General features: G+C 31.8%; 1 protein-coding gene across 1 annotated transcript in view; it reads left to right on the forward strand.

Annotated features, from left to right (window-relative positions):
• The window catches only part of LOC115889158 (puratrophin-1-like), a 169,038-nt gene extending 150,280 nt beyond the window's left edge, over nucleotides 1–18,758 (forward strand). The window contains exons 10-21 of the mRNA XM_030909099.1: nucleotides 3,332–3,610; nucleotides 3,669–3,853; nucleotides 4,017–4,177; nucleotides 6,709–7,009; nucleotides 7,144–7,296; nucleotides 7,354–7,693; nucleotides 9,317–9,550; nucleotides 9,613–9,759; nucleotides 11,934–12,147; nucleotides 12,216–12,332; nucleotides 16,139–16,369; nucleotides 18,631–18,758. Coding sequence (XP_030764959.1) covers nucleotides 3,332–3,610; nucleotides 3,669–3,853; nucleotides 4,017–4,177; nucleotides 6,709–7,009; nucleotides 7,144–7,296; nucleotides 7,354–7,693; nucleotides 9,317–9,550; nucleotides 9,613–9,759; nucleotides 11,934–12,147; nucleotides 12,216–12,332; nucleotides 16,139–16,369; nucleotides 18,631–18,701 — 2,433 coding nt within the window. The 3' untranslated portion in view covers nucleotides 18,702–18,758. The remainder of the gene's footprint in view (nucleotides 1–3,331; nucleotides 3,611–3,668; nucleotides 3,854–4,016; nucleotides 4,178–6,708; nucleotides 7,010–7,143; nucleotides 7,297–7,353; nucleotides 7,694–9,316; nucleotides 9,551–9,612; nucleotides 9,760–11,933; nucleotides 12,148–12,215; nucleotides 12,333–16,138; nucleotides 16,370–18,630) is intronic.
• Nucleotides 18,759–19,501: the final 743 nt, after the last annotated feature.

Consider the following 19,501-nt stretch of genomic DNA (forward strand, 5'->3'; position numbering starts at 1 on the left):
ATTAATACTACACAAATTACTAAAATTAATACAGTAGCCCTCTTTGCGTAGAATGTCATCTACAATTGGGGATGCAGTAATATACCATTTTAGACTATTTACACTTTTTCCTGTTGAACTTCTGGTTTCGAGTATTAAGAGAAACGCTAAAATGAAAACAATATCTTACTTCATCAATAAGTCTCTATCTCCATATATTTTTTAAATATTCTCCTGAATTTGTTACTAACACCCTATCTATCTACTCATCGTATGAATAAAATTGAGTAAATAAAAACATAAAACTGTATTAAATGTGTGAAATGTGTTTCTAAGAATTTAATTAAAACCATTTCTAGTAGTAACGGCCTTGATATTATATTAATAAATTTGAAGGCCTGCGACGGCAATTTCCTGAAAGAATAATTTTCACTGTTAAATAAGGAGTTTATGAAGACTATTAAAATATAATTGAAATTAAACTAGATAGGTACATGCGAATATTCGTGGATACCAGACATAAATATTAGTTTCCTCTCACTTTCTTTTTGATATTTAAATGAGATTACAAATGACATACCTATTCAATAATTAATTTGAAAGATTTTGAATCACACTGGTTTAAGGCGAAAGGCCCAGCTGCGTCAAAACACCGGTTCCCAATATATCACAGAAGTTAAGCGACGTTAGACGATTAGACGATGCGAGTGGATGGACGGGTTCGGATTCCGCATAAAAACAAAGTGGGCCTCTTTCAGATTAGCTTTAGCAGCACAAAGGAGACGTTAACTCAAAATATTGTACTTTACATTGTTTTATATATAAAGTTTCAATAATAACATGTCAATATATAGGCTTATTTTGAGTAAGGTGAAACCTAGAATGATGAAACCTAGAATGTTCTACTATGAACTCGCCTGTCTCTACCCTGGTGAATTTCTCCACCATTCTAGACATTTGTTGGCCACCCATCGGTCTATGGTAATTCTTGTGACTGTTTTTGCAACGCCGCAGAAGGGTTCCTATATGAATAGCATTGATGAGCCTTGTTTAACTATTTCATCTGCCTTTACGTTAGCCTTGTGACCTTATATGAATATAATACTTCTATATATAACACATTTTTTGTGCTTTATTTTAATTGAATAGCCAGCTATTCTCTAAAGTTATGAATCAATATTATTTATGTTTCCAAATTTGGCTTTTGTTCTACGTAAATTAATGTAGAAAAAAGATTTTATTGCTTTTGGGCAACAACGATCTAATTTACCCTCCCACCTGCGCCTTTACAATAACAATTCGCTTATTGTTAGAGTCGAATTTGTAGAAACTGCCCACCAGGGCGTGTGGCGGTCGCAAAAATCCTTTTTATTGCTGATTGCGTTCGCGTCACGGCCGATTCTGCCCACAGATGCAGGGCCGCACTCTCATAAAACGTATCATAGTAAAGCGAAGGTTTTATTATGTCATAAAAGTGTTGCAAAATACACGTTCCGTCTTTCAGGTGGTTCAGCAAAGCTCGCAATAAAACCAGGAGAATACGGGGTGTACTGTGACGGAATTTTACGATGTCATTTAAACCAGAAACTGCGTTGAAATCACCTTAAAGTCCCTGTTATAATAAAATAACATTAAATTAATATCTAACATCTAAATATTACATTTATAACGTTTAACAGTTTTGTAGAGGTTCGGGATGGTTGGTTGGTCGAAGTGGCGAGTGCAACCGCTTGTCGGGCTCTAATTAGCAGAATTGCCGTTTTGATACTCTGAATCTCTGAAAGAATCTCTAGGGATGGGAAAGTTGGATTGTTAAGTGTTTATAACAATTCGGTGCCATTGAGGTAACGTGTGACTCACGTTATACTCTTTCCGGCAACATTTTCAAAAATTACGAAGCTGTAACCTCCGAGGAAACGATTCTAGGTCCTACACAAAGCCGGACAGCGGTAAGGGAAATGCAATGTCCCTTCCTTCGGGCCCTTGAAGCTTCGGCTCACCAATTGGCCAGTGTCCCGTATATAACGTCGTTAGCCTGACGATATTCTTGCGCGACATAATTATGAGCTCTACCGATTTTTTAAGGTCGTATTTGGGCCAAGTTTTCCTGTGTGTCCTACTGGTGCTTAAATATTTCCATCAACTGTTCCCCATAGACAGAAAATGGAGCTCAATTTTATCTAAGGTGAGGGGTGTAAAAACTTCTTCTGATGTATCTAGCTGTATTTCCTGTGGCCTGGAACCTGGATCTCAAAGCAGGCCCTCCAAATGACAAGTATCTCTGCCTGGAAAACACTTGATCTGTCCGGAAGCCGATAAGACCTTACGATGTTAAGGCCCTTCGAGAAAACCCCTCAACTACGTTTGAACCCATCTTGGACCCATCAGTATATAGTTCTAGAAAGTTTCTGGCAAGCTATATGCTAGGTGTCATACTATAATGGTCCAGCAATAATATCCTTCGTTAATCTTTCAAGAATACTGCTGTGGCCATAGGGTTTCTCCGTCCAACAACCAGTTTCTCTGAGCCTGATTGAACTAGTAGCGGGTAGATTTTTAATATGAAGATCGATGAGGAGGTAGAAAAGCACGTTTAGAGGATCTGTGAGCGTCGATCTTAATGCTCCTGTAATGCATGCACTCCTCTGACTCCTCTGTACATTTCCAAGTTTTTTTCCAAAGATTCTATATGTGAGGATTGGTCGCACTATGGCAGTGCTTTCCATTTAGCCATAGTCCCCATTTGTTAGCATTTTTTGTGCATGTAGAGAGCAAACTAGGCTTTTTTATTCTTTCTTCTACGTTGGTTCGTCAGTTTAGTTTCGGATCAAGGGATTGTACCTAAATATTTGGCCTTGGATGATAATGTCAGCATAATACAGTTGAGTTTTGGTAGCGCTAAAACAGGCACCTTTTGGTGGTAAATAACTATACAGTATGTTCCCGGATTGTCGTTACAAGAATAAAAACTTTTATTATTGACATTTTGAGAAAAATGCATTCTTCATAAAAAATTTTGCTTGTTCAAAAATGGATAATCCCGTTTATACTTTTCCAAATTTGCATACCGATCTTAAGCCACCTAATAATTTTTTTTTGTATTTTATCGTTGGGAATGGAAATATGGGAGGGGGTTAATCACAGCGACCTTACATATTTTATCGTTGAAATAGGGGTATGTTATAATAATATCTCGAATATCTGCGAAACTGTTAAAAATAATGATGACTTTATGTACAAAAATGTTCATTTTTACTATTGAATAATTTTGACATTCAATAGCTTTGAAGCAGAAATAACACCTACCAAATTATACTGATAATATTTTGTCTATAAATTCTATTTCTTGTAGAAACAAATCGAGAAATCCATCGACCTAACTGAAGAATGCAAAAACATCAAAGACACAAAAGGGCTACACCTAAAAGACATAGCCGCCAACCTCAACCTCCAAATGAAAAACTTCAGGGAAAAACTGGAAGAAACTAGAGAACGCATCGAGGACAGTTCCAGATGCTTCTTGCTCCTGGAAAGCTGTCACGACATTCTCGAAGACGACAATAAGGAACAGGAAGAATTTTTTAAATTAGCCCTGCGAAGTGGTAACGAAAAGTTGCTCCAGTTGTGTAAAGTAAGTTCATTAAGTTCAAAAATCATTTGAATAAACTTTTAAAATATCATTTTAACAGAGTGCGAAGAAGCCAAACAATGTAAAGCAGCAAAATAAACCTCCTGACAAAAATTCGGATCCCGATAAGAGTCCTCATTACAACAGTAAGGAGATAAGTGCCTCGAGTACACCGCAGAAGTCACAGAGTAGTACGCAAATAAGAAGAAGGTCTGTGAGTTCTTTGGCGTACATTTATCACTGCAGGTGAGTATTATTAATGACAACAGAGTCGACATTTATTTAAATTAAAAATTAGTTGGTTGGTTACCCCAACGTGCGTCTAGAATAAAACAATTATTATAAACATACAAATTGCTTTTATAAAGAAGGTTTGCAATTTTCAACATCAGTGTTATAATTATTTCAGTCATCATGCTGCCGGTGAGATGTGCAACTGTTGCGAGAGTGATACGGAAAATAACAGTATTTCTTATAAATTGAAGAAGAAATACATCCAAATGCAAACTTGTGGATGTCAGTGTAATGGAAAAGACACCTTGGAAAGGAAAACGAGTAGTACATTAGTTGGTAAGACTGATTTTTTATAAATCTAAATAAATAAAACAAAGTAGGGTTAGTTACATTTATAACTCAAGAATTGTTGGACCGATTTTAATAGTCTCTGTTTGTTGGATTCGTCTCCACCTCGAATAGCAGAATAACTATTAAAATATCAAAAAAATACACAGACAATTAATTTTTAAATAAATTAGGTTTGGAACTCCGCTGTCTTCCGCAATTACCAGCTCACTTCGCGCACGCTTATAGTTTATTTGTAATAGTTATTATCCACTGCAAATCAGTGACACACTAGACATTATAGAATAGAAATTCAACGGAAAATAGTGGGGAAATAGCATATTAAAATCTACAAAGATGAGAATATAGATTGGTCTCAGCCATCATCTATGCCCAAGCAGCATTTGGACGTCGGGACAACGTTGTGTCACGCGACCAAACGTCGGGGCGCAACGTCGGCACAACCTCGTGCCAACCCTAGTCTGCACTAGTTTGGAGAACAATTTTTGGGTCGAAACGACGTTGGATACCGACGTTGGCTAGAAGCCTAATTTAGTACAAACTGCAACGTTGTTTAAAATTCTAATTCACAGAAATACAAAACTAATATGGCGTCTAAGTCGCGTTTTATCCTAAATTGGGATAATTATAGTAAAAATATTATTTTTATGATTTAGTTAGAGACATATGTCAGATGGCAGTGAAGGAAAACAAAACAAAAGTATTTAAGTGTGGAGGATGTTTGAAGATCATAATTATTGAAACACTTTAACCGACTCTGTAACTCGTTACCCAAGGCAAAAAAGTTAAACGCAAACAACTTTATTGATAAATGTATTGTTTCTACTTGAAACTGAAAAATACTAATGGGCCTTAAAATTAAAGAAGTTTTAAAAATTTTCTTGAATTTTTTTTAGTAAAATGAGAATAATTTATTCGCAGTCGAATAAATTCTTTCCGCGTGTTTTTTAGGGTCAAATATTTCAAGTTAATGTATTCAAAAAGCAGGAATTGCTATTTTAGGAACGAAACATTTTCTTATTTAACAACATGGCGGCTTTCACTTTGTTGTTTTGGAGATTAAGATGAAGTAGTTCGAGTACTAGCATACTGGACTAATAAAGTCGCAGTTCGGCCTTAACAGGTAGTATACTAGTCGCAAGATTGCCTAAATTAGTCATCCCAGAGTCTAGCTTGTGCCGCCCTCTATAATCTAAATAAATGAGGGAGTGGATAAACATCGGTAACATATGTCGATGTATATTTAAATTTAGTTTTATATGTACCTTTCTTATGTCCCATTTTAATGAAGTTTTTTTTTTATAAAAACAAAAACAGCACTGAACTGTCTGACTGAACAGAACAATGAAGTGAAAATTTAAGATTTAAGGTTATGGTTCAATACAGTTGCAAAAAGGTAGTGACTCGACGTCCTACCAACGTAAGAATAAGGAAATCTAAACAACGTTGGAATTAGTAAAACAGACGACATTTGCATAACGTTGGAATAGGTCCTGAAACTGACGTCGGAAAACTCTATATTGTCCAACATTGTAACTACGTTGTCCGAATCACCTAAAGATCACTTAAGCAAAAAAGGTTACAAGACAACGTTTATTCGACGTCGCAGAAGTTTCTACTTTGCTGTAGTACTAGTCCAAGGTCGGCACAACGTTATAAAACGTTTAAATTTATATTAATACCTAAGGTAGGGAGCTAACTATTTTTTGTAACTAATCCAACGTTGTGTTTAATAAACATATGGTCGCAAGTCGTGAAAATGCTACTGGGGTGGCCATCATCAATCAAAACTTGACAAAAAAAAACTCTACCTTTACTTCACTTCTTCCAATGTGATAAGTAATGAAAACAAATTTGTTATTATATTTGAGTTTTGACAAAAAAAAACACGTCTCTAGTTACAGTCTTATTGTTCCATGTCAGCCATTCATCGGTTAATCGAGCATTAAAAGATTGATCTGATGGTATTCTATGAGCTAAGGAGATCATTTGAAGACTATTTGAGCTGAAAGTTGGTTAGCCAAGATTGTAATGATGAATAATTATGAATACTTTAGTATTTATAATAAGTTTAAAACAAAATAAAATTTAAAGGTACTAATAATATTAAACCACTAAAACTACAAAAAAGCTACGACAGATATTCGACTGATATAATTATTGTGAAGTAAACTAAAAAATAAAGACGGCGCTGTTTACACTTTTTACTGGGTTGGGTATCACCCCAATGGGTAATTATTTCGTCAAAAGTTAATCTTTTGGTCACTTTGAATGTACATCTACTTTGGATAAATTCTCCTAGACGATCAATAAAAATGATAAATACAAATGAACCATAAGTGTCAAATTTATTCTACCAAAACAAAAATCAGTCAAATTTCGGTTTCTGCCGTAACGTTGTTTTGATTGTCAGCTAATAAACTGTTTTATTTACATACCTTTCCAATCTTCTGAACAATTTTTATTTTTAAATTTTAGTATCAGTAAATCACTTAAAACAATACTTCTCATTTGCTTAGGCATCAAAGAAGAAAGGGAGAGTGTAGAAAACCTTTTAGAAAAAATCGAAACTATAGACAACTGTAGACGATGTGACAGTGGGTTTTCAACTACAGACAACTCGGTTGGAGAAGACAGTTCGAATTCCTACGTAAATCCTAAGAAGAAGCTTCAAAGAACATGTTCGTGTCAGTATTATAGAGAAGGATGTACTACTTGTTCGGGTACGAGTTCTAGTACAAGCGGTGGTTCCAATCAGGATAACATAGACAACCAACAAGACAGTATTATTGAAGAATGTAGCGATGGATTCAATAAAAGGTAAATAAACACATGCAGATTCATTCTTTGATTGATGTATATTAATATAATATAAACTAATTTATAATATTGTATATTAACGTACAGTAGGTATCTTCTAAGACCCGCAAAAAAGAAAATGTATTTCTTTTTAGTAGTAGCAGTGATGACATTGAAGACGACCATTACGCTGAAGAAAGAAGAAAAGTACCTCCAGTATCCGCTAATAACCATTTATACTGCCACGCTTCCACCTTTGACTTGCCATCCGATGCCTTATACAATAACATGGATGCAAAAACACAAAAGTATATACCCTAAAACATATAAAGCACAAAAACTCTTAACAATTTTATTTTCCACAGGACTTTAAAATTCATAATCAAAGAGATGATAGAAACTGAAAGAGACTACGTAAAGTCCCTGGACTATATCATCGTGAACTACGTTCCAGAGTTACAAAGGGAGGACATACCTCAAGCACTGAGAGGTCAGAGAAATACCGTTTTTGGAAATGTAGAAAAAATCTACGAGTTTCATCGTCACCATTTTCTTGGAGAGCTTGAAGAATGCGAAAACAATCCTTTACAAGCTGGACAAATATTCCTGAAATATGACAAGAGGTTCTATTTGTACGCCCTGTATAATAAGAACAAGCCTAAATCTGATTCTCTAATGTCCGAGTATGGAACAACATTCTTTAAGGTAATTTACCTAAATTGAATTCTTAACGCACGTTTATAGCGTTTTTATGATATCCACTGGAAATCGGTGACATACTAGAGGTTATACAGGGTGGTCGGAATTGTATTTGGGAAACTTCGGTAGTATATTCTACAGATAAAAATAAGTAAAAAAGTTCGTATAAATTTATGTCCTAAAATGCTTCATTTCGGGGATACAAGCTGTAGAAATTTCATGTTTATTTCGATTTCTTCCAAATAATTTCTGAGCTAACGCCAATATTTGGATAAAATTGGGTCTAGGCGTTTTTTGTCATGGGAAATTCTATTTCGATGTAGGTATGTCCCCTACTTGTAGAGGGCGCCATCTACATACTTTTTCGCTGTTTTAAAGAGTAACAATTTTTCGTCCTTACCCGTATTATAATACTACTGAGTGAAAAATATACATTTTCTTCATTTTTCAAGTAAAAAAAATGGCAAAAATAGCTACGAGTGATGGTTAGGATAGATGGGGAATCAACCCCAAGATATTTGGAATCGAAATAGTCAATATGTGTCATAATTGAAAAAAAATAATATATTATTATTTATGTTGACTGACTATTAGTCTAAAATAATATATTTGAAATGTGTTTGTACCATAGATTTTGTCTATCATCATATTTTTTTGTAGAAAAATTCATGAGTAACTTATAAATATATAAAGTTCCCAAATTTATCATTTTTTAGACAAATAACTAGTCAACATGTTTTTTGTCAATAGTGACATGTATTGACTATAGTCATTCCAAATATCTTGAAAACGGTTGCTCTTAGCGATTTTTACCAAGAGACGTTTTTTACGTACAAAATTACGGAAATGTATATTTTTTCACTCGGTAGTTTTATACAGGTACGGACGAAAAGTTATTACTCTTCAAATCAGTTAAGAAACATGTAGGTGGTGCCTCCTCCAAGTAGGAGTCATATTGACTTCAAAATAAAATTTCTCATATCAAAAAACAGATAATACAATTCGGACCACCCTGTAGAATAGATATTCAACTGAATATAGTGGGAAAATCGCATATTCAAATCTAGAAGGATATTGAAATTTATAGAAAATACTTGAATCGAAATGTAAACGAAAATATAGAAAACAAATGACAATAACTGTCAAATTGACTCGTTACAATAATTCTAGATCATACAGACCACAAGCATAACAAAAAAACTTTTAATTTAACAGTATTTTTAAATTTATTAATTAATATTAATTGTTACCCAACACGAAGTTAGCTCGTTCAGTTAGTTTCATAATAAAATGGTCTTTTTAAAGTAAATAATGTGAAATATACCTTATATTGCATAGTGTATACAGCATCAGTCAAAACCAAATGTATTTTTCCCTATTATTTAAACAGGCACGCCCCGTATTTTATGACATAATTGAACGTTTTAGCTATGTTTTGATAAATAATTTTTATATCGAAAATCGAGATATAAGTATTTTTTGCTTTTACAAATCTTTTTACGAGTCAATCACTGTTTGGCATTTTACGAAAAAAGATTTTTTAGATTTCTGTTTCAGCGGTAGTAGTCAAGATACAAAATATTGCAGAACCGTATCTTGTTTTAATTTTAATTTTTATTGTATTTTTAGAGCAAACAAATAGAACTGGAAGACAAGATGGACTTAGCCAGTTACCTGCTTAAACCTGTCCAGCGTATGGGAAAGTACGCTCTTCTATTACAACAAATGATGAAAGCCTGTCCTGCATCACCAGACAGAGCCATGCAAGAACTTGAAGACTTAAAACAAGCCGAAGAAATGGTTAGATTTCAACTGAGACACGGTAACGATTTGCTTGCGATGGACAGTATAAGGGAATGTGACGTAAGTATATTTATTTTTGATTTTATCAAAATTAATTAATTAATATTGTTGGTGGTTTGTAGGTAAATTTAAAAGAACAAGGAAGACTGTTGAGACAGAATGAGTTTTTGGTTTGGGAGGGCAGAACAGGAAAGAAATCCTTGAGACAAGTGTTTCTTTTCGAGGAACTGATACTGTTTAGTAAGGCTAGGCGATTTCCAGACAGAAAGGTAAGTTCTAATTACTCCACTTTTGGAAATTAAAACCATTATATCCTTATTAATATTGTATTGACTTGAATTTATTGATAAATATATAAAAATTTGAAAATAAAAACCAATTGGCTATCTCTAAAGGGCCGATTAGACGATTAGACTCTCAGATAATAAGAAAATAAAACCAGAATTGTAAAAAATGTATATACCTATGTGGCGGATTCATCTCTCCAAAAAAATCCTTTATGGGTATTTCGCCACTGCACTGCAAGAAAATCTACAAAATAAAAGAGTTATTTTTTGTAAACACTTCTGCGTTAAACCTAAACGGACACTGCTTGTCAGAAGTTATGTTTACAGTTATACAAATTTGCCTAACAAACAAAAAATGCTTAACGTTTCGGAAAGTTTGAATTTGATTAAAAAATGAATAACATTTTCATTTTAACAGAACGTCAACGGTTTTTTGTAGACGTATCTGTTTTAAAAAAGTAAAGTGTTCTCGAATAGTTGAATTTAAATATTTTAAATAGTTTTTTTCCTTATTCTTTGTATTTTTTTTCCTTCTGACGACGGATGTCTGTTTTCTTTGTTAGGCAAATTTGTATAACTGTAAACATAACTTCTGACAAGCAGTGTCCGTTTAGGTTTAACGCAGAAGTGTTTACAAAAAATAACTATTTTATTTTGTAGACTTTCTTGCATTGCAGTGGCGAAATACCCATAAAGGATTTTTTTGGGGAAAATAAAACCAGTTTGGGCAAACCAAACTGGCACCAATAAATCGTAAAGTGTAAACAGAAATAGTTATAGCCCGGTCGCCTAATTAAATCTCGCGAGTTTTTTGGAAGAACCTTTTTTTATGATTGATATATTTATTTTTTACGTGGTAATGATTAAAAATTAAGCAGGGAAATCACTTGAAATTTTTGTTGTTTGAATCACTTGAGTTTGGTCGCCATTTTGTAATTTAGTAACGATATGTTTGAAAATGCTAAAATATCCACAACTGTAAATAAATTATTAATAATTAAAGCGTAAATAGGCAGTAAGTAAAATTTAAAATTAAAATTATTATTTTATACTAAGGGCGATTTTAGTTTAAAGTATTTTGTGATTAATATTAAAAAAGCCGTTGTTAAAAATAAAATTTTCAAAATCTTTTACTTAAGGCAATAAAATCTACATCTAAATATGTATATAAAATTTAAGATTACATTGTACTATTAAATAAAGAAACGTTAAAAAGAAACAGCAAGTAAAAAACTAATAAAGAAATAACCTAATATAGAAATATCATGTGAATTCCAAACAAGGCTTAAACGGACATATTAGTATTTTTGGATTATCTATCTAATTCTTCATCTGAGTGACTGTCTTCCATAGCTGAATAAACATAACTAAACTACAAATTGGGGCCCAAACGCCAAAATTTCAAAGGTGACTTCCATGCTTAAAGAAATTTATTATTTAAATATTAATTAAATAATACATAATTAAAAAGTAACTACTGACAGCGAATATGCGGTTTATGGTGGCCGTCAACAATAAGCCATATTGTTTTTTTGGAGAGAAGTATATATTCGTATAAAAATTATTTTGTCGAAACATATCGAATTAGTTAGGCTCATGTTTTTGAACCATTAAAATAAATTGTTGTTATTAAAAATTATTGTATCATTTATGACAAAAAGCGTTTCTTTCTTTAGTAGATTCATTTGCATTGAATTATTTAAAATACGTTTTGTTTAAAAACATTCTATGTAGAAACTGCTTCCACAAAGTCTTGCGGTGAAACAAAGACCAAGACTGGACTCTGCAAGACCAAGGCCAAGCTTATCTACTTATTAGACTGAAAGAGCAAGACCCAAGGGAGTCTCGGTCTTGCATTTGCTTATCACTATGCAAAAATATATTTTTGAAACTTCTTTCTAAAATGCAAATAACACTTTAATTCAAGGCCTAGTACAATATCGTTACATATTATAAAAACATAATGCATAAAACCAATTTTAAAGTAAAGAAGAAATAATTCAAATTAATTATCTTAAACAAATGCAACAAACTCGAATTTAGTAAAACAAAAGCCAAATACTCAAAAATTAAATTTCTTAATATTTTTAAATGTGAAAATATACCAATACTGTTGACAATTATCTATGTTAAGTGTATAATAACTGTTGTTTTAGAATCTTGACCTTTACATTTACAAGAACAGTATTAAGATGACCGATATCGGTCTGACAGCCCGAATTGGAGAAACCCCGACCAAATTCGAGATTTGGTTTCGAAAACGGAAACCAAACGACACGTTCACTCTTCAATCTATGTCCGAAGACGTGAAGAAAGCCTGGACAGAAGAATTGTCTCAATTACTTTGGAAGCAAGCCATAAAAAATAGAGGTACGTGGATATATTTCAATTAAGAGTATATTTTCATGAATTTCACTAATCCGTTATATTATTTTTAGCTGTTAGAATGGCAGAAATGTCTTCGATGGGAATAGGAAACAAGCCTTGTCTAGATATACGCCCTAGTGCTGACCAAATCAATGACAGATCAATAAGTTTTGCTCAGCTTAGCAAAAGTAAGTGAAACTAATTTTGAATAACAATGAGTAATTATTAAATTGTAGCTTTAGATTATTTTTCTTTCTATTAACATTTATTTGACGAATCTCATAATTTAATTTTTATAATGATTATCAAAATTGTTAGGTCGTGTTTCCCTCTTCTAGGATTTTCAGTATATTTAACTCAAATTTATGATATGAATCACATTAGTATGTTATTACGGACTAGCTTTTTGCTTAAATACTGCTAGCAATGTGTGAATTTCTTTCAACATAAATTAATTAAAATTATTGATACAGAAACATAATATATTAAATATTATACAGAACATCAAACAATTGTGTACCAAATTTCAGTTGGTGATTCTACAGATAAAAATAAAACAAAAATTTCCTATGATTATATGACATAAAATACTTCTTGGGGAAGTTACAACCCCTCGTAATATTTACAGCCCTTGATAGTATTTACTTTTTTACACTTGAAACAACGTGATCATTGATTTATCATACCTAGTATGTAACAAAACTCTTAATCAGGGTTGGGAAAAAATCATGATTTTTTGTAAAAAATAAAAAAAAATTTGATTTAAATCAAATTGTTATGATTTAAATCAGATTTTTTTTTATCTAAATCAGATTTTTTTTATTTAAATCAGATTTTTTTGATTTTAATTCAAAACAATATTTAAATCGGATTTCCAAATGACTAGGACTTATTTCCAATTAAAGTCCTATCCTAAATGGCTAAATATATACCCCGATACATAACATTAACAATTCTACGAGGTGTGTGATTTTTCTACATCGGTTACCAATACATTCCGCAAAAAAAGTCGTTCGCTTCAGATCAAAATGTTTTTTTTAAACGTCAAAAGTATTAATTTTTGTCATTTTAACACCTAGGCATAAAAGTAAAGGCACTGTTACGCCTAAGCACAAAAGTACAAAAATATTATATTATTAAACTGATATTAAGTGTCAAATTCAACGAGTGTACAAATTGTTGCTCGATTACTGTTAATATTATTTGCAATGTTTGAAATTGATTAAAAAATTATTTGTAATGTTAAAAAAATAGTATGTTCTATTCGGAGTAAAAATGTACTTTTGTGCCTCCCTGTAAACTGTAACGTCGGAATAGCTTTACGATGGTCCTTCAAAGGTACAACATTGTCAAAAAAAGTATAATTTTTACTGCTAATAAAACAATACACTATTTTCTTATTACGAAATATTCTTAAGTCGAGAATGAAATTAGTAGGTATTATCTAATGTCAAAGTGTAAAGTACTTACTGCAGATCAAAATGTCGGTAGGAATTTGGAAACACAACCGTTTCAAAAAAAAAATATAAATCAACATTTTTTCTGACAACGATTATAGATTCTCGGGAATGAGGATATAGTCTCTATATTAGAAGAACCCAGTTCTACACTAGACTTTACGAATGATATGCATTCGAACAGTAAATATTTGTTACATATACATATATTTTAAAATAAATCCTTGCGTTTAGCGGTCTAATGGATTCACACGAAATTAGTTCAAAAATCGGTCTAACAATTAAATTGATGAATAGATATTTTTATGTAGTTTTATAACGTTTACAATTATTTTTGGATTTATTTTCTGTTATATCTGTTATAGAAATATGTTTTATAGTTTTCTAGGACACATTAACACACAGTTATTTTTTGATTTATTATAAAGTTTCAATAAATATTTTTTTTTATTTAAATCACATGATTAAAATTAAAAAAATCACTTAATTTAAATCACGATTTAAATCATGATTTAAATGATTTGATTTAAATCATGCCAACCCTGCTCTTAATTGTTTTAATACACACCATTCAAACTTCTGCTAATTACCTATCAAACATTTCTTTCACTAATACTAAAATCGACGAATCTCAACATCTAAAGGCAAATATCTGAAAAACGTTCCCCGTTTTGAACTGAAAGACGAGCACCTTTTTGCGTAAATAGTCTTGCAGAATGTTTAGGAGGGGGGTTAATCACTACGAACTTTGTGTATATAACTCATCATACCGTCTCAGGGCTTTCACAAAAGTTAGTATCTGAGACGGTTCCACGGAGGCCTGCACTCAATCTCCGACATCATCCTTACCAAAGTTTATGGCACGAATGGCTGTCGTCTCGGCGCACTCAGTGATGAGGTGTTCTGGTGTTTCTCCATTTTCTTCACAGAATCTGTATTCGCCGTTGTTTCTCAGCTTCAATGTACTGAGGTGTTCGTTTAGGAGATTGCCCTGTTAGACACCCCGTGACAATCCGAAGATTGTTCTTACATAAATCAAGGAAAATCTTTAATTTCTCTCGGTCGCAAGTGCTGAGAAATATTTTTGAGTGTCTTCGACCGTTGGAGGATTCCAAGAGGATTCCCATTCTAGCTTACGGATGTAGTCTTCCAGGTTCTTGAGTTTCGCTTTAAGTTGGTTTCCACTTGAAAAGCAGAACGGTTTTGGTCCAGTTAGTGGCACTAGTGTTCGCTCCTTTTCTAGCTAGATCGTTTGCTTTTTCATTGCACTCTATCCCTTGGTGAACGGGCACCCAGTAGGAGAACTTATGTTCTTTGTCTAATTTGTTTAGCTTCTCTAGGCATTCTTTGACCAACTTCGAATTGATGGTTACTGAGTTGATCGTTTTTAGTGCTTCTTGACTATCAGATAAGATGGCTATTTCCTCTTTTCGATAGTTCCTATCTAAGATAAATTGTACGCATCTTTGATAGCGTAGATTCCTGCTTGAAGGATGCTTGGGTAGGTGCCCATTCGTTCGGAGTATTTAATTTTCGGCCTAAACCCTATTCCTGTCCCTGCTTTGGTTTTAGAAGCATCAGTATACCATGTTATATTCGTCTTCTACATGCTAGACAAACGTTTCTCTCTTCCAATCCTTTTTATTGCTCAATACTACATTGAGGTGTTTTTCAAAGTTGTACATTCTTGTGGTATATGAGTGGAATTATAATGACATAAAAAGGTCTTCCGATTTTATGTCATTTGTTGACATTACTGTATTCATAAGGATATAAAAAGTACCACCAGTAGGGACTTTTACACTATCGCCATTCGCTTTTGCATTAAAATGTGTGTAAATCGAAAAAAAAGTATATAGTAATATCTGACCTATATTGATATAAGAAATAAATATAATTGTACATAAGGAATCTCCCCACGAGAGATGGCACATGTTTTTTCAAAACCCTGTATATCAATAGAAAAAAATCTATAAGTCTATAGTTTAAATAATAGTCTTTAAATTTCAAATGTTTGCCATTGAAAAAGTTTTGGCAAAATAACCTTTCTAATTTAATAAAATATCTACTATATACCACTCGTATATACATTATATAAAAATAACTACATAGTATCGTCGTTAATAAGTTTTTCTTTAATAAAAAAGTGACAACATGGTCTTTTTCTTTACATCAACTTTGCATATCTTAGTTACCTTTGTTTTGAAGAGTAACAGTTGTATATCTATATTGTTTGTCCTGTATAACACTATTATCTATTCATAATTTTCTTACATTATTCCAGAATTTAATATTCTATTAGGAATAAGTCATTTTTAAGCTTACATTGTAGACAGCCAGTTTTATATTCTCCTGACTTTAATTTATAATTTTTAACTTTATCACTTCTTTGTTTTAACTTTGCTGATTTTTTAACTTGAATTTTTGTTTAATAAACATCTAACATTTATTTGCGTTTGCTTACGTATAACCTCAAACCTATTATTAACATTTCCTTTACTATTTTTGTTTTTTTTCTTCCCTTTGATCTATAGCAGCACCAAGATTTCGCAACTCCATTGCAGGTTCCACTCCAGAATCCTGCAGAAACGTCAAGCGTCCTCACTCGGTCATATCCATGTCCAGCGTGTCGTCCAGTAGCACTAGTTCTGGCGGTTCGGGTGGCAATTCAGCTAACCAAACGAATTCCAGTATGGGATTTGATTCAAATTACGAAAGTCCCAAGTCGTACCATCGTTCGGCAACGCTTAACAGTCAATGCTCAGTGGGTAAGTGGTACCTGAAATTACTATTAAATTAAAAATATATTTACTAAAGTCTGTCTCTCGAACGGAGGCTGTCCTGTATATTGAACAGGCAAGATGAAGTTCCTGTCGTTTTTGGATGGTGTCTTACCTAACTCGCTTCCTAGAAGCTGGGAAGACGTCACTTTAATTTTTAGAAGTATTGTTAGTTATATTTCTATAATATTAAGTATAGTATTTTTTACTGATATCCGCAAGTTGTCTACAGACTGTACTAGTATTAGAAGATTCTAAAGAACAAAACTATCTAGATATGAGCTTTTTTACTTACCGATGTTTCACAATGACCCCTGCACACTACATTTTATACTAAAATATTTGCGGCTTTTCCGAAAGTAGCAAAATTTGACAGCAATTTTCTTATTTTAAATGAATACCTTCATTTTTTCTTATAAATGTATCTAAATACCCTGTAAAATTTCATAAATTTTGATTTCGAATAGCCTACATCTAAAATCAGCAGTTTTTAGAAAAAACAAATTTACGCCTAAATACTGCCTGAGAAAGAAAAGTAGTATGTTAAAAAGAACGCGTGTGGGTATTTATTCTAAGAACAATTTTTTTTGAAAAATCTCATTGGATCTAGCTGTCTTTGAACTTTTTGATCATAACTCATTCTTTTCAAATGGAAACCCACTTTCTTATCTCGTTAACAAAAAGGTTCTTTATTCTCTCTTTTTTGATATATCATGTTCCAGTAGTTCAAATAATCCATTTTCAAGATATTTAGAATTAAATTTTAAAGATTTTTTTCTTTGTATCTTCTTTAGTAGTCCATGATTTTAACTGCTAAACAACGTAAAACAATATATCTGGTTATATGAAATTATGAAATATTTTTACTACGAAGGAAACAAGTTTAGATTGGAATGCTCGGCAATTCTAATTGTTTTGGGGTGCATACGTTGTACGGGATCTGGCGCTGCTATAGCGGTTGCTAAGAACAACCGTAAACAAGAACAGAAACATAGATAAAAGAAAATAGCCTTAACAGAAATAATATTCTCTTGTCAAAGTCAGAATCTTCACCAATTATAAAATCTGATAAAAAAAAATAAAATTAAAAAAATACAAAATAAAATACGAAATATATAAAAAAAATTGTCCTCATTGAAAAAATACCGAAACGTGTTTAAAGCGTCCATTTTCAAAGTAATTATTGCTATCTTGTGAGTTTAATTTAAATTTTATTTACTCAAACCCCTGATAATTGTGAAAAACTGGCATTGAAATCTTAAAAATCTGTGTGAACTACAAAAACCATCTTGGATCGTGGCATAACGTCGGTGTCCAATATTTCATAGGTATTTCATACATGTCCTTATATAAAATAAAATTTTTTATATGCAACATATTGTATTTTATTTAAAGAATTAAAAGAAAATAATAAATTTAAATAAATAATATTTGGCGACATAATTCCCGAAAAAGCCGAACCACTCCGAAATTATCAAAAGCTTTGGAGAGCGACCGTTGTAAGAATTGCGCCAAATAGTATTTACATTTCCTTATGGGCACTTTCCAATCTAAACTTGTTTCATTTATCTATGTTATCTACTTATTTTAAAAAATCAGGTCAGGTGAAAATTGTATTAAAAATATATCTAAAATATTGTCCTAATTTATTACTTATCTGTTGAAGATGCATTCGTTTGAAACATATACTATAAAATAAACTGGATAGTAAAAATAGTAAAAAATAAAATCAAAAATTAACTTCAGCACTTCCGGTCTTTCGAATATACAGAAACGCTTCGATCTAGACACTTTAGCTAGAAATTTCTAATTCAAACTCAACCAGAGAGACTTTATATTAATACCGTATCATCGAAAAACAAACGGCGTCAAAGACGACTGGGAATGACAATCGATGATAGTTTTGGCGAGGTCAATCTCTATACATATCTCTAGATGTCAATTACTAAAAATTTACATACAACTAGTCAAAAATTAACACTGAATTATAGGAAGATTAAAAAAGGATAGAACGTTTCCAGACACTGAAAACTATTTCCAAAAAATATGTTTACTCAATATGAAAATAAATTACAACCTTCTTAGGATCAACTGGCAATTAAATAAAGACGAGAACGGGTCAAGTAATAACGACTAGGGCTTGACGTCGCTAATATTATTATCGATTGTCTTTCTCCAGCCGTCTTTGCCGTCGTTTTTTTGAAAGATACAAAATAATCATTAATTACCACGTATTTTTTTATTTACAGAAAGTGGTATAATAGCTGATGTCTCAGTAGCTTCAGATGACCTATCTGAACAGAACCAACACCAAAATTAGAGAACAGAACCTGCAAAACGAACCTATTCAAAGTTTTGGCTGTTTTAAGTCAATCCACACAATGTGCCAGATGTCTTTTTGTTTAGCTTTAAGTTTTTTTGTTGTATTTCTAAGCAGAATTTTTGTTTGTTTTTTTTTATTATCATGTACCAACTCCTTTTTCTTTTTATTTGAAAATCTCTGTAAATACCGAAATAATTATATATATTTTATATTTATTATTTTTCCTGAAAGTATTTTTTATATATTTCATTATTTCTTTAAATCAGTAAAGAAAACAAAACTACATTTTTATATCTACCAATTTAGATATACTTCTCTAGCTTTTAGTCGTTTTCTAAGTACCTAAATCTTAATATATATTTTATATAAACCTATATAATATTTACCAATATTTCGGCTGTATGCGTTTTTATTATTATTTTTGTTTTGTTATATATACTACGCGCTCGTGTAAAAGTAATATAATATACATAAATATAACACCAAAAAAAAAAGTTGGGTTTTTATAATGTAATGCAACTTATTGTTTAAATAAATAATAATGCATGGTAGTTATAATATAACTTTCTAGATATTTTTCTTTATACTTTTTGTCTGGGTTAAATATATTTTTATTTAATTTTAAACTGAATGTTTATTTTGTTAAAATAAAATAATTGTAATAAATTTTCTCAAACTAACTAAATTTGTAAAATGCAGTTTTTTATAGTACACATTAGTCGTAATATATAAATATGTAAAAAACTAACGTTGTCTTTTATTTTAAACTGCCTTATAATGTTCTAAATCTAAAAATA

Source organism: Sitophilus oryzae, unplaced genomic scaffold (genome assembly GCF_002938485.1).
Source record: "Sitophilus oryzae breed Bouriz unplaced genomic scaffold, Soryzae_2.0 scaffold_811_pilon_pilon, whole genome shotgun sequence".
Classification (NCBI taxonomy): Eukaryota; Metazoa; Arthropoda; class Insecta; order Coleoptera; family Curculionidae; genus Sitophilus; species Sitophilus oryzae.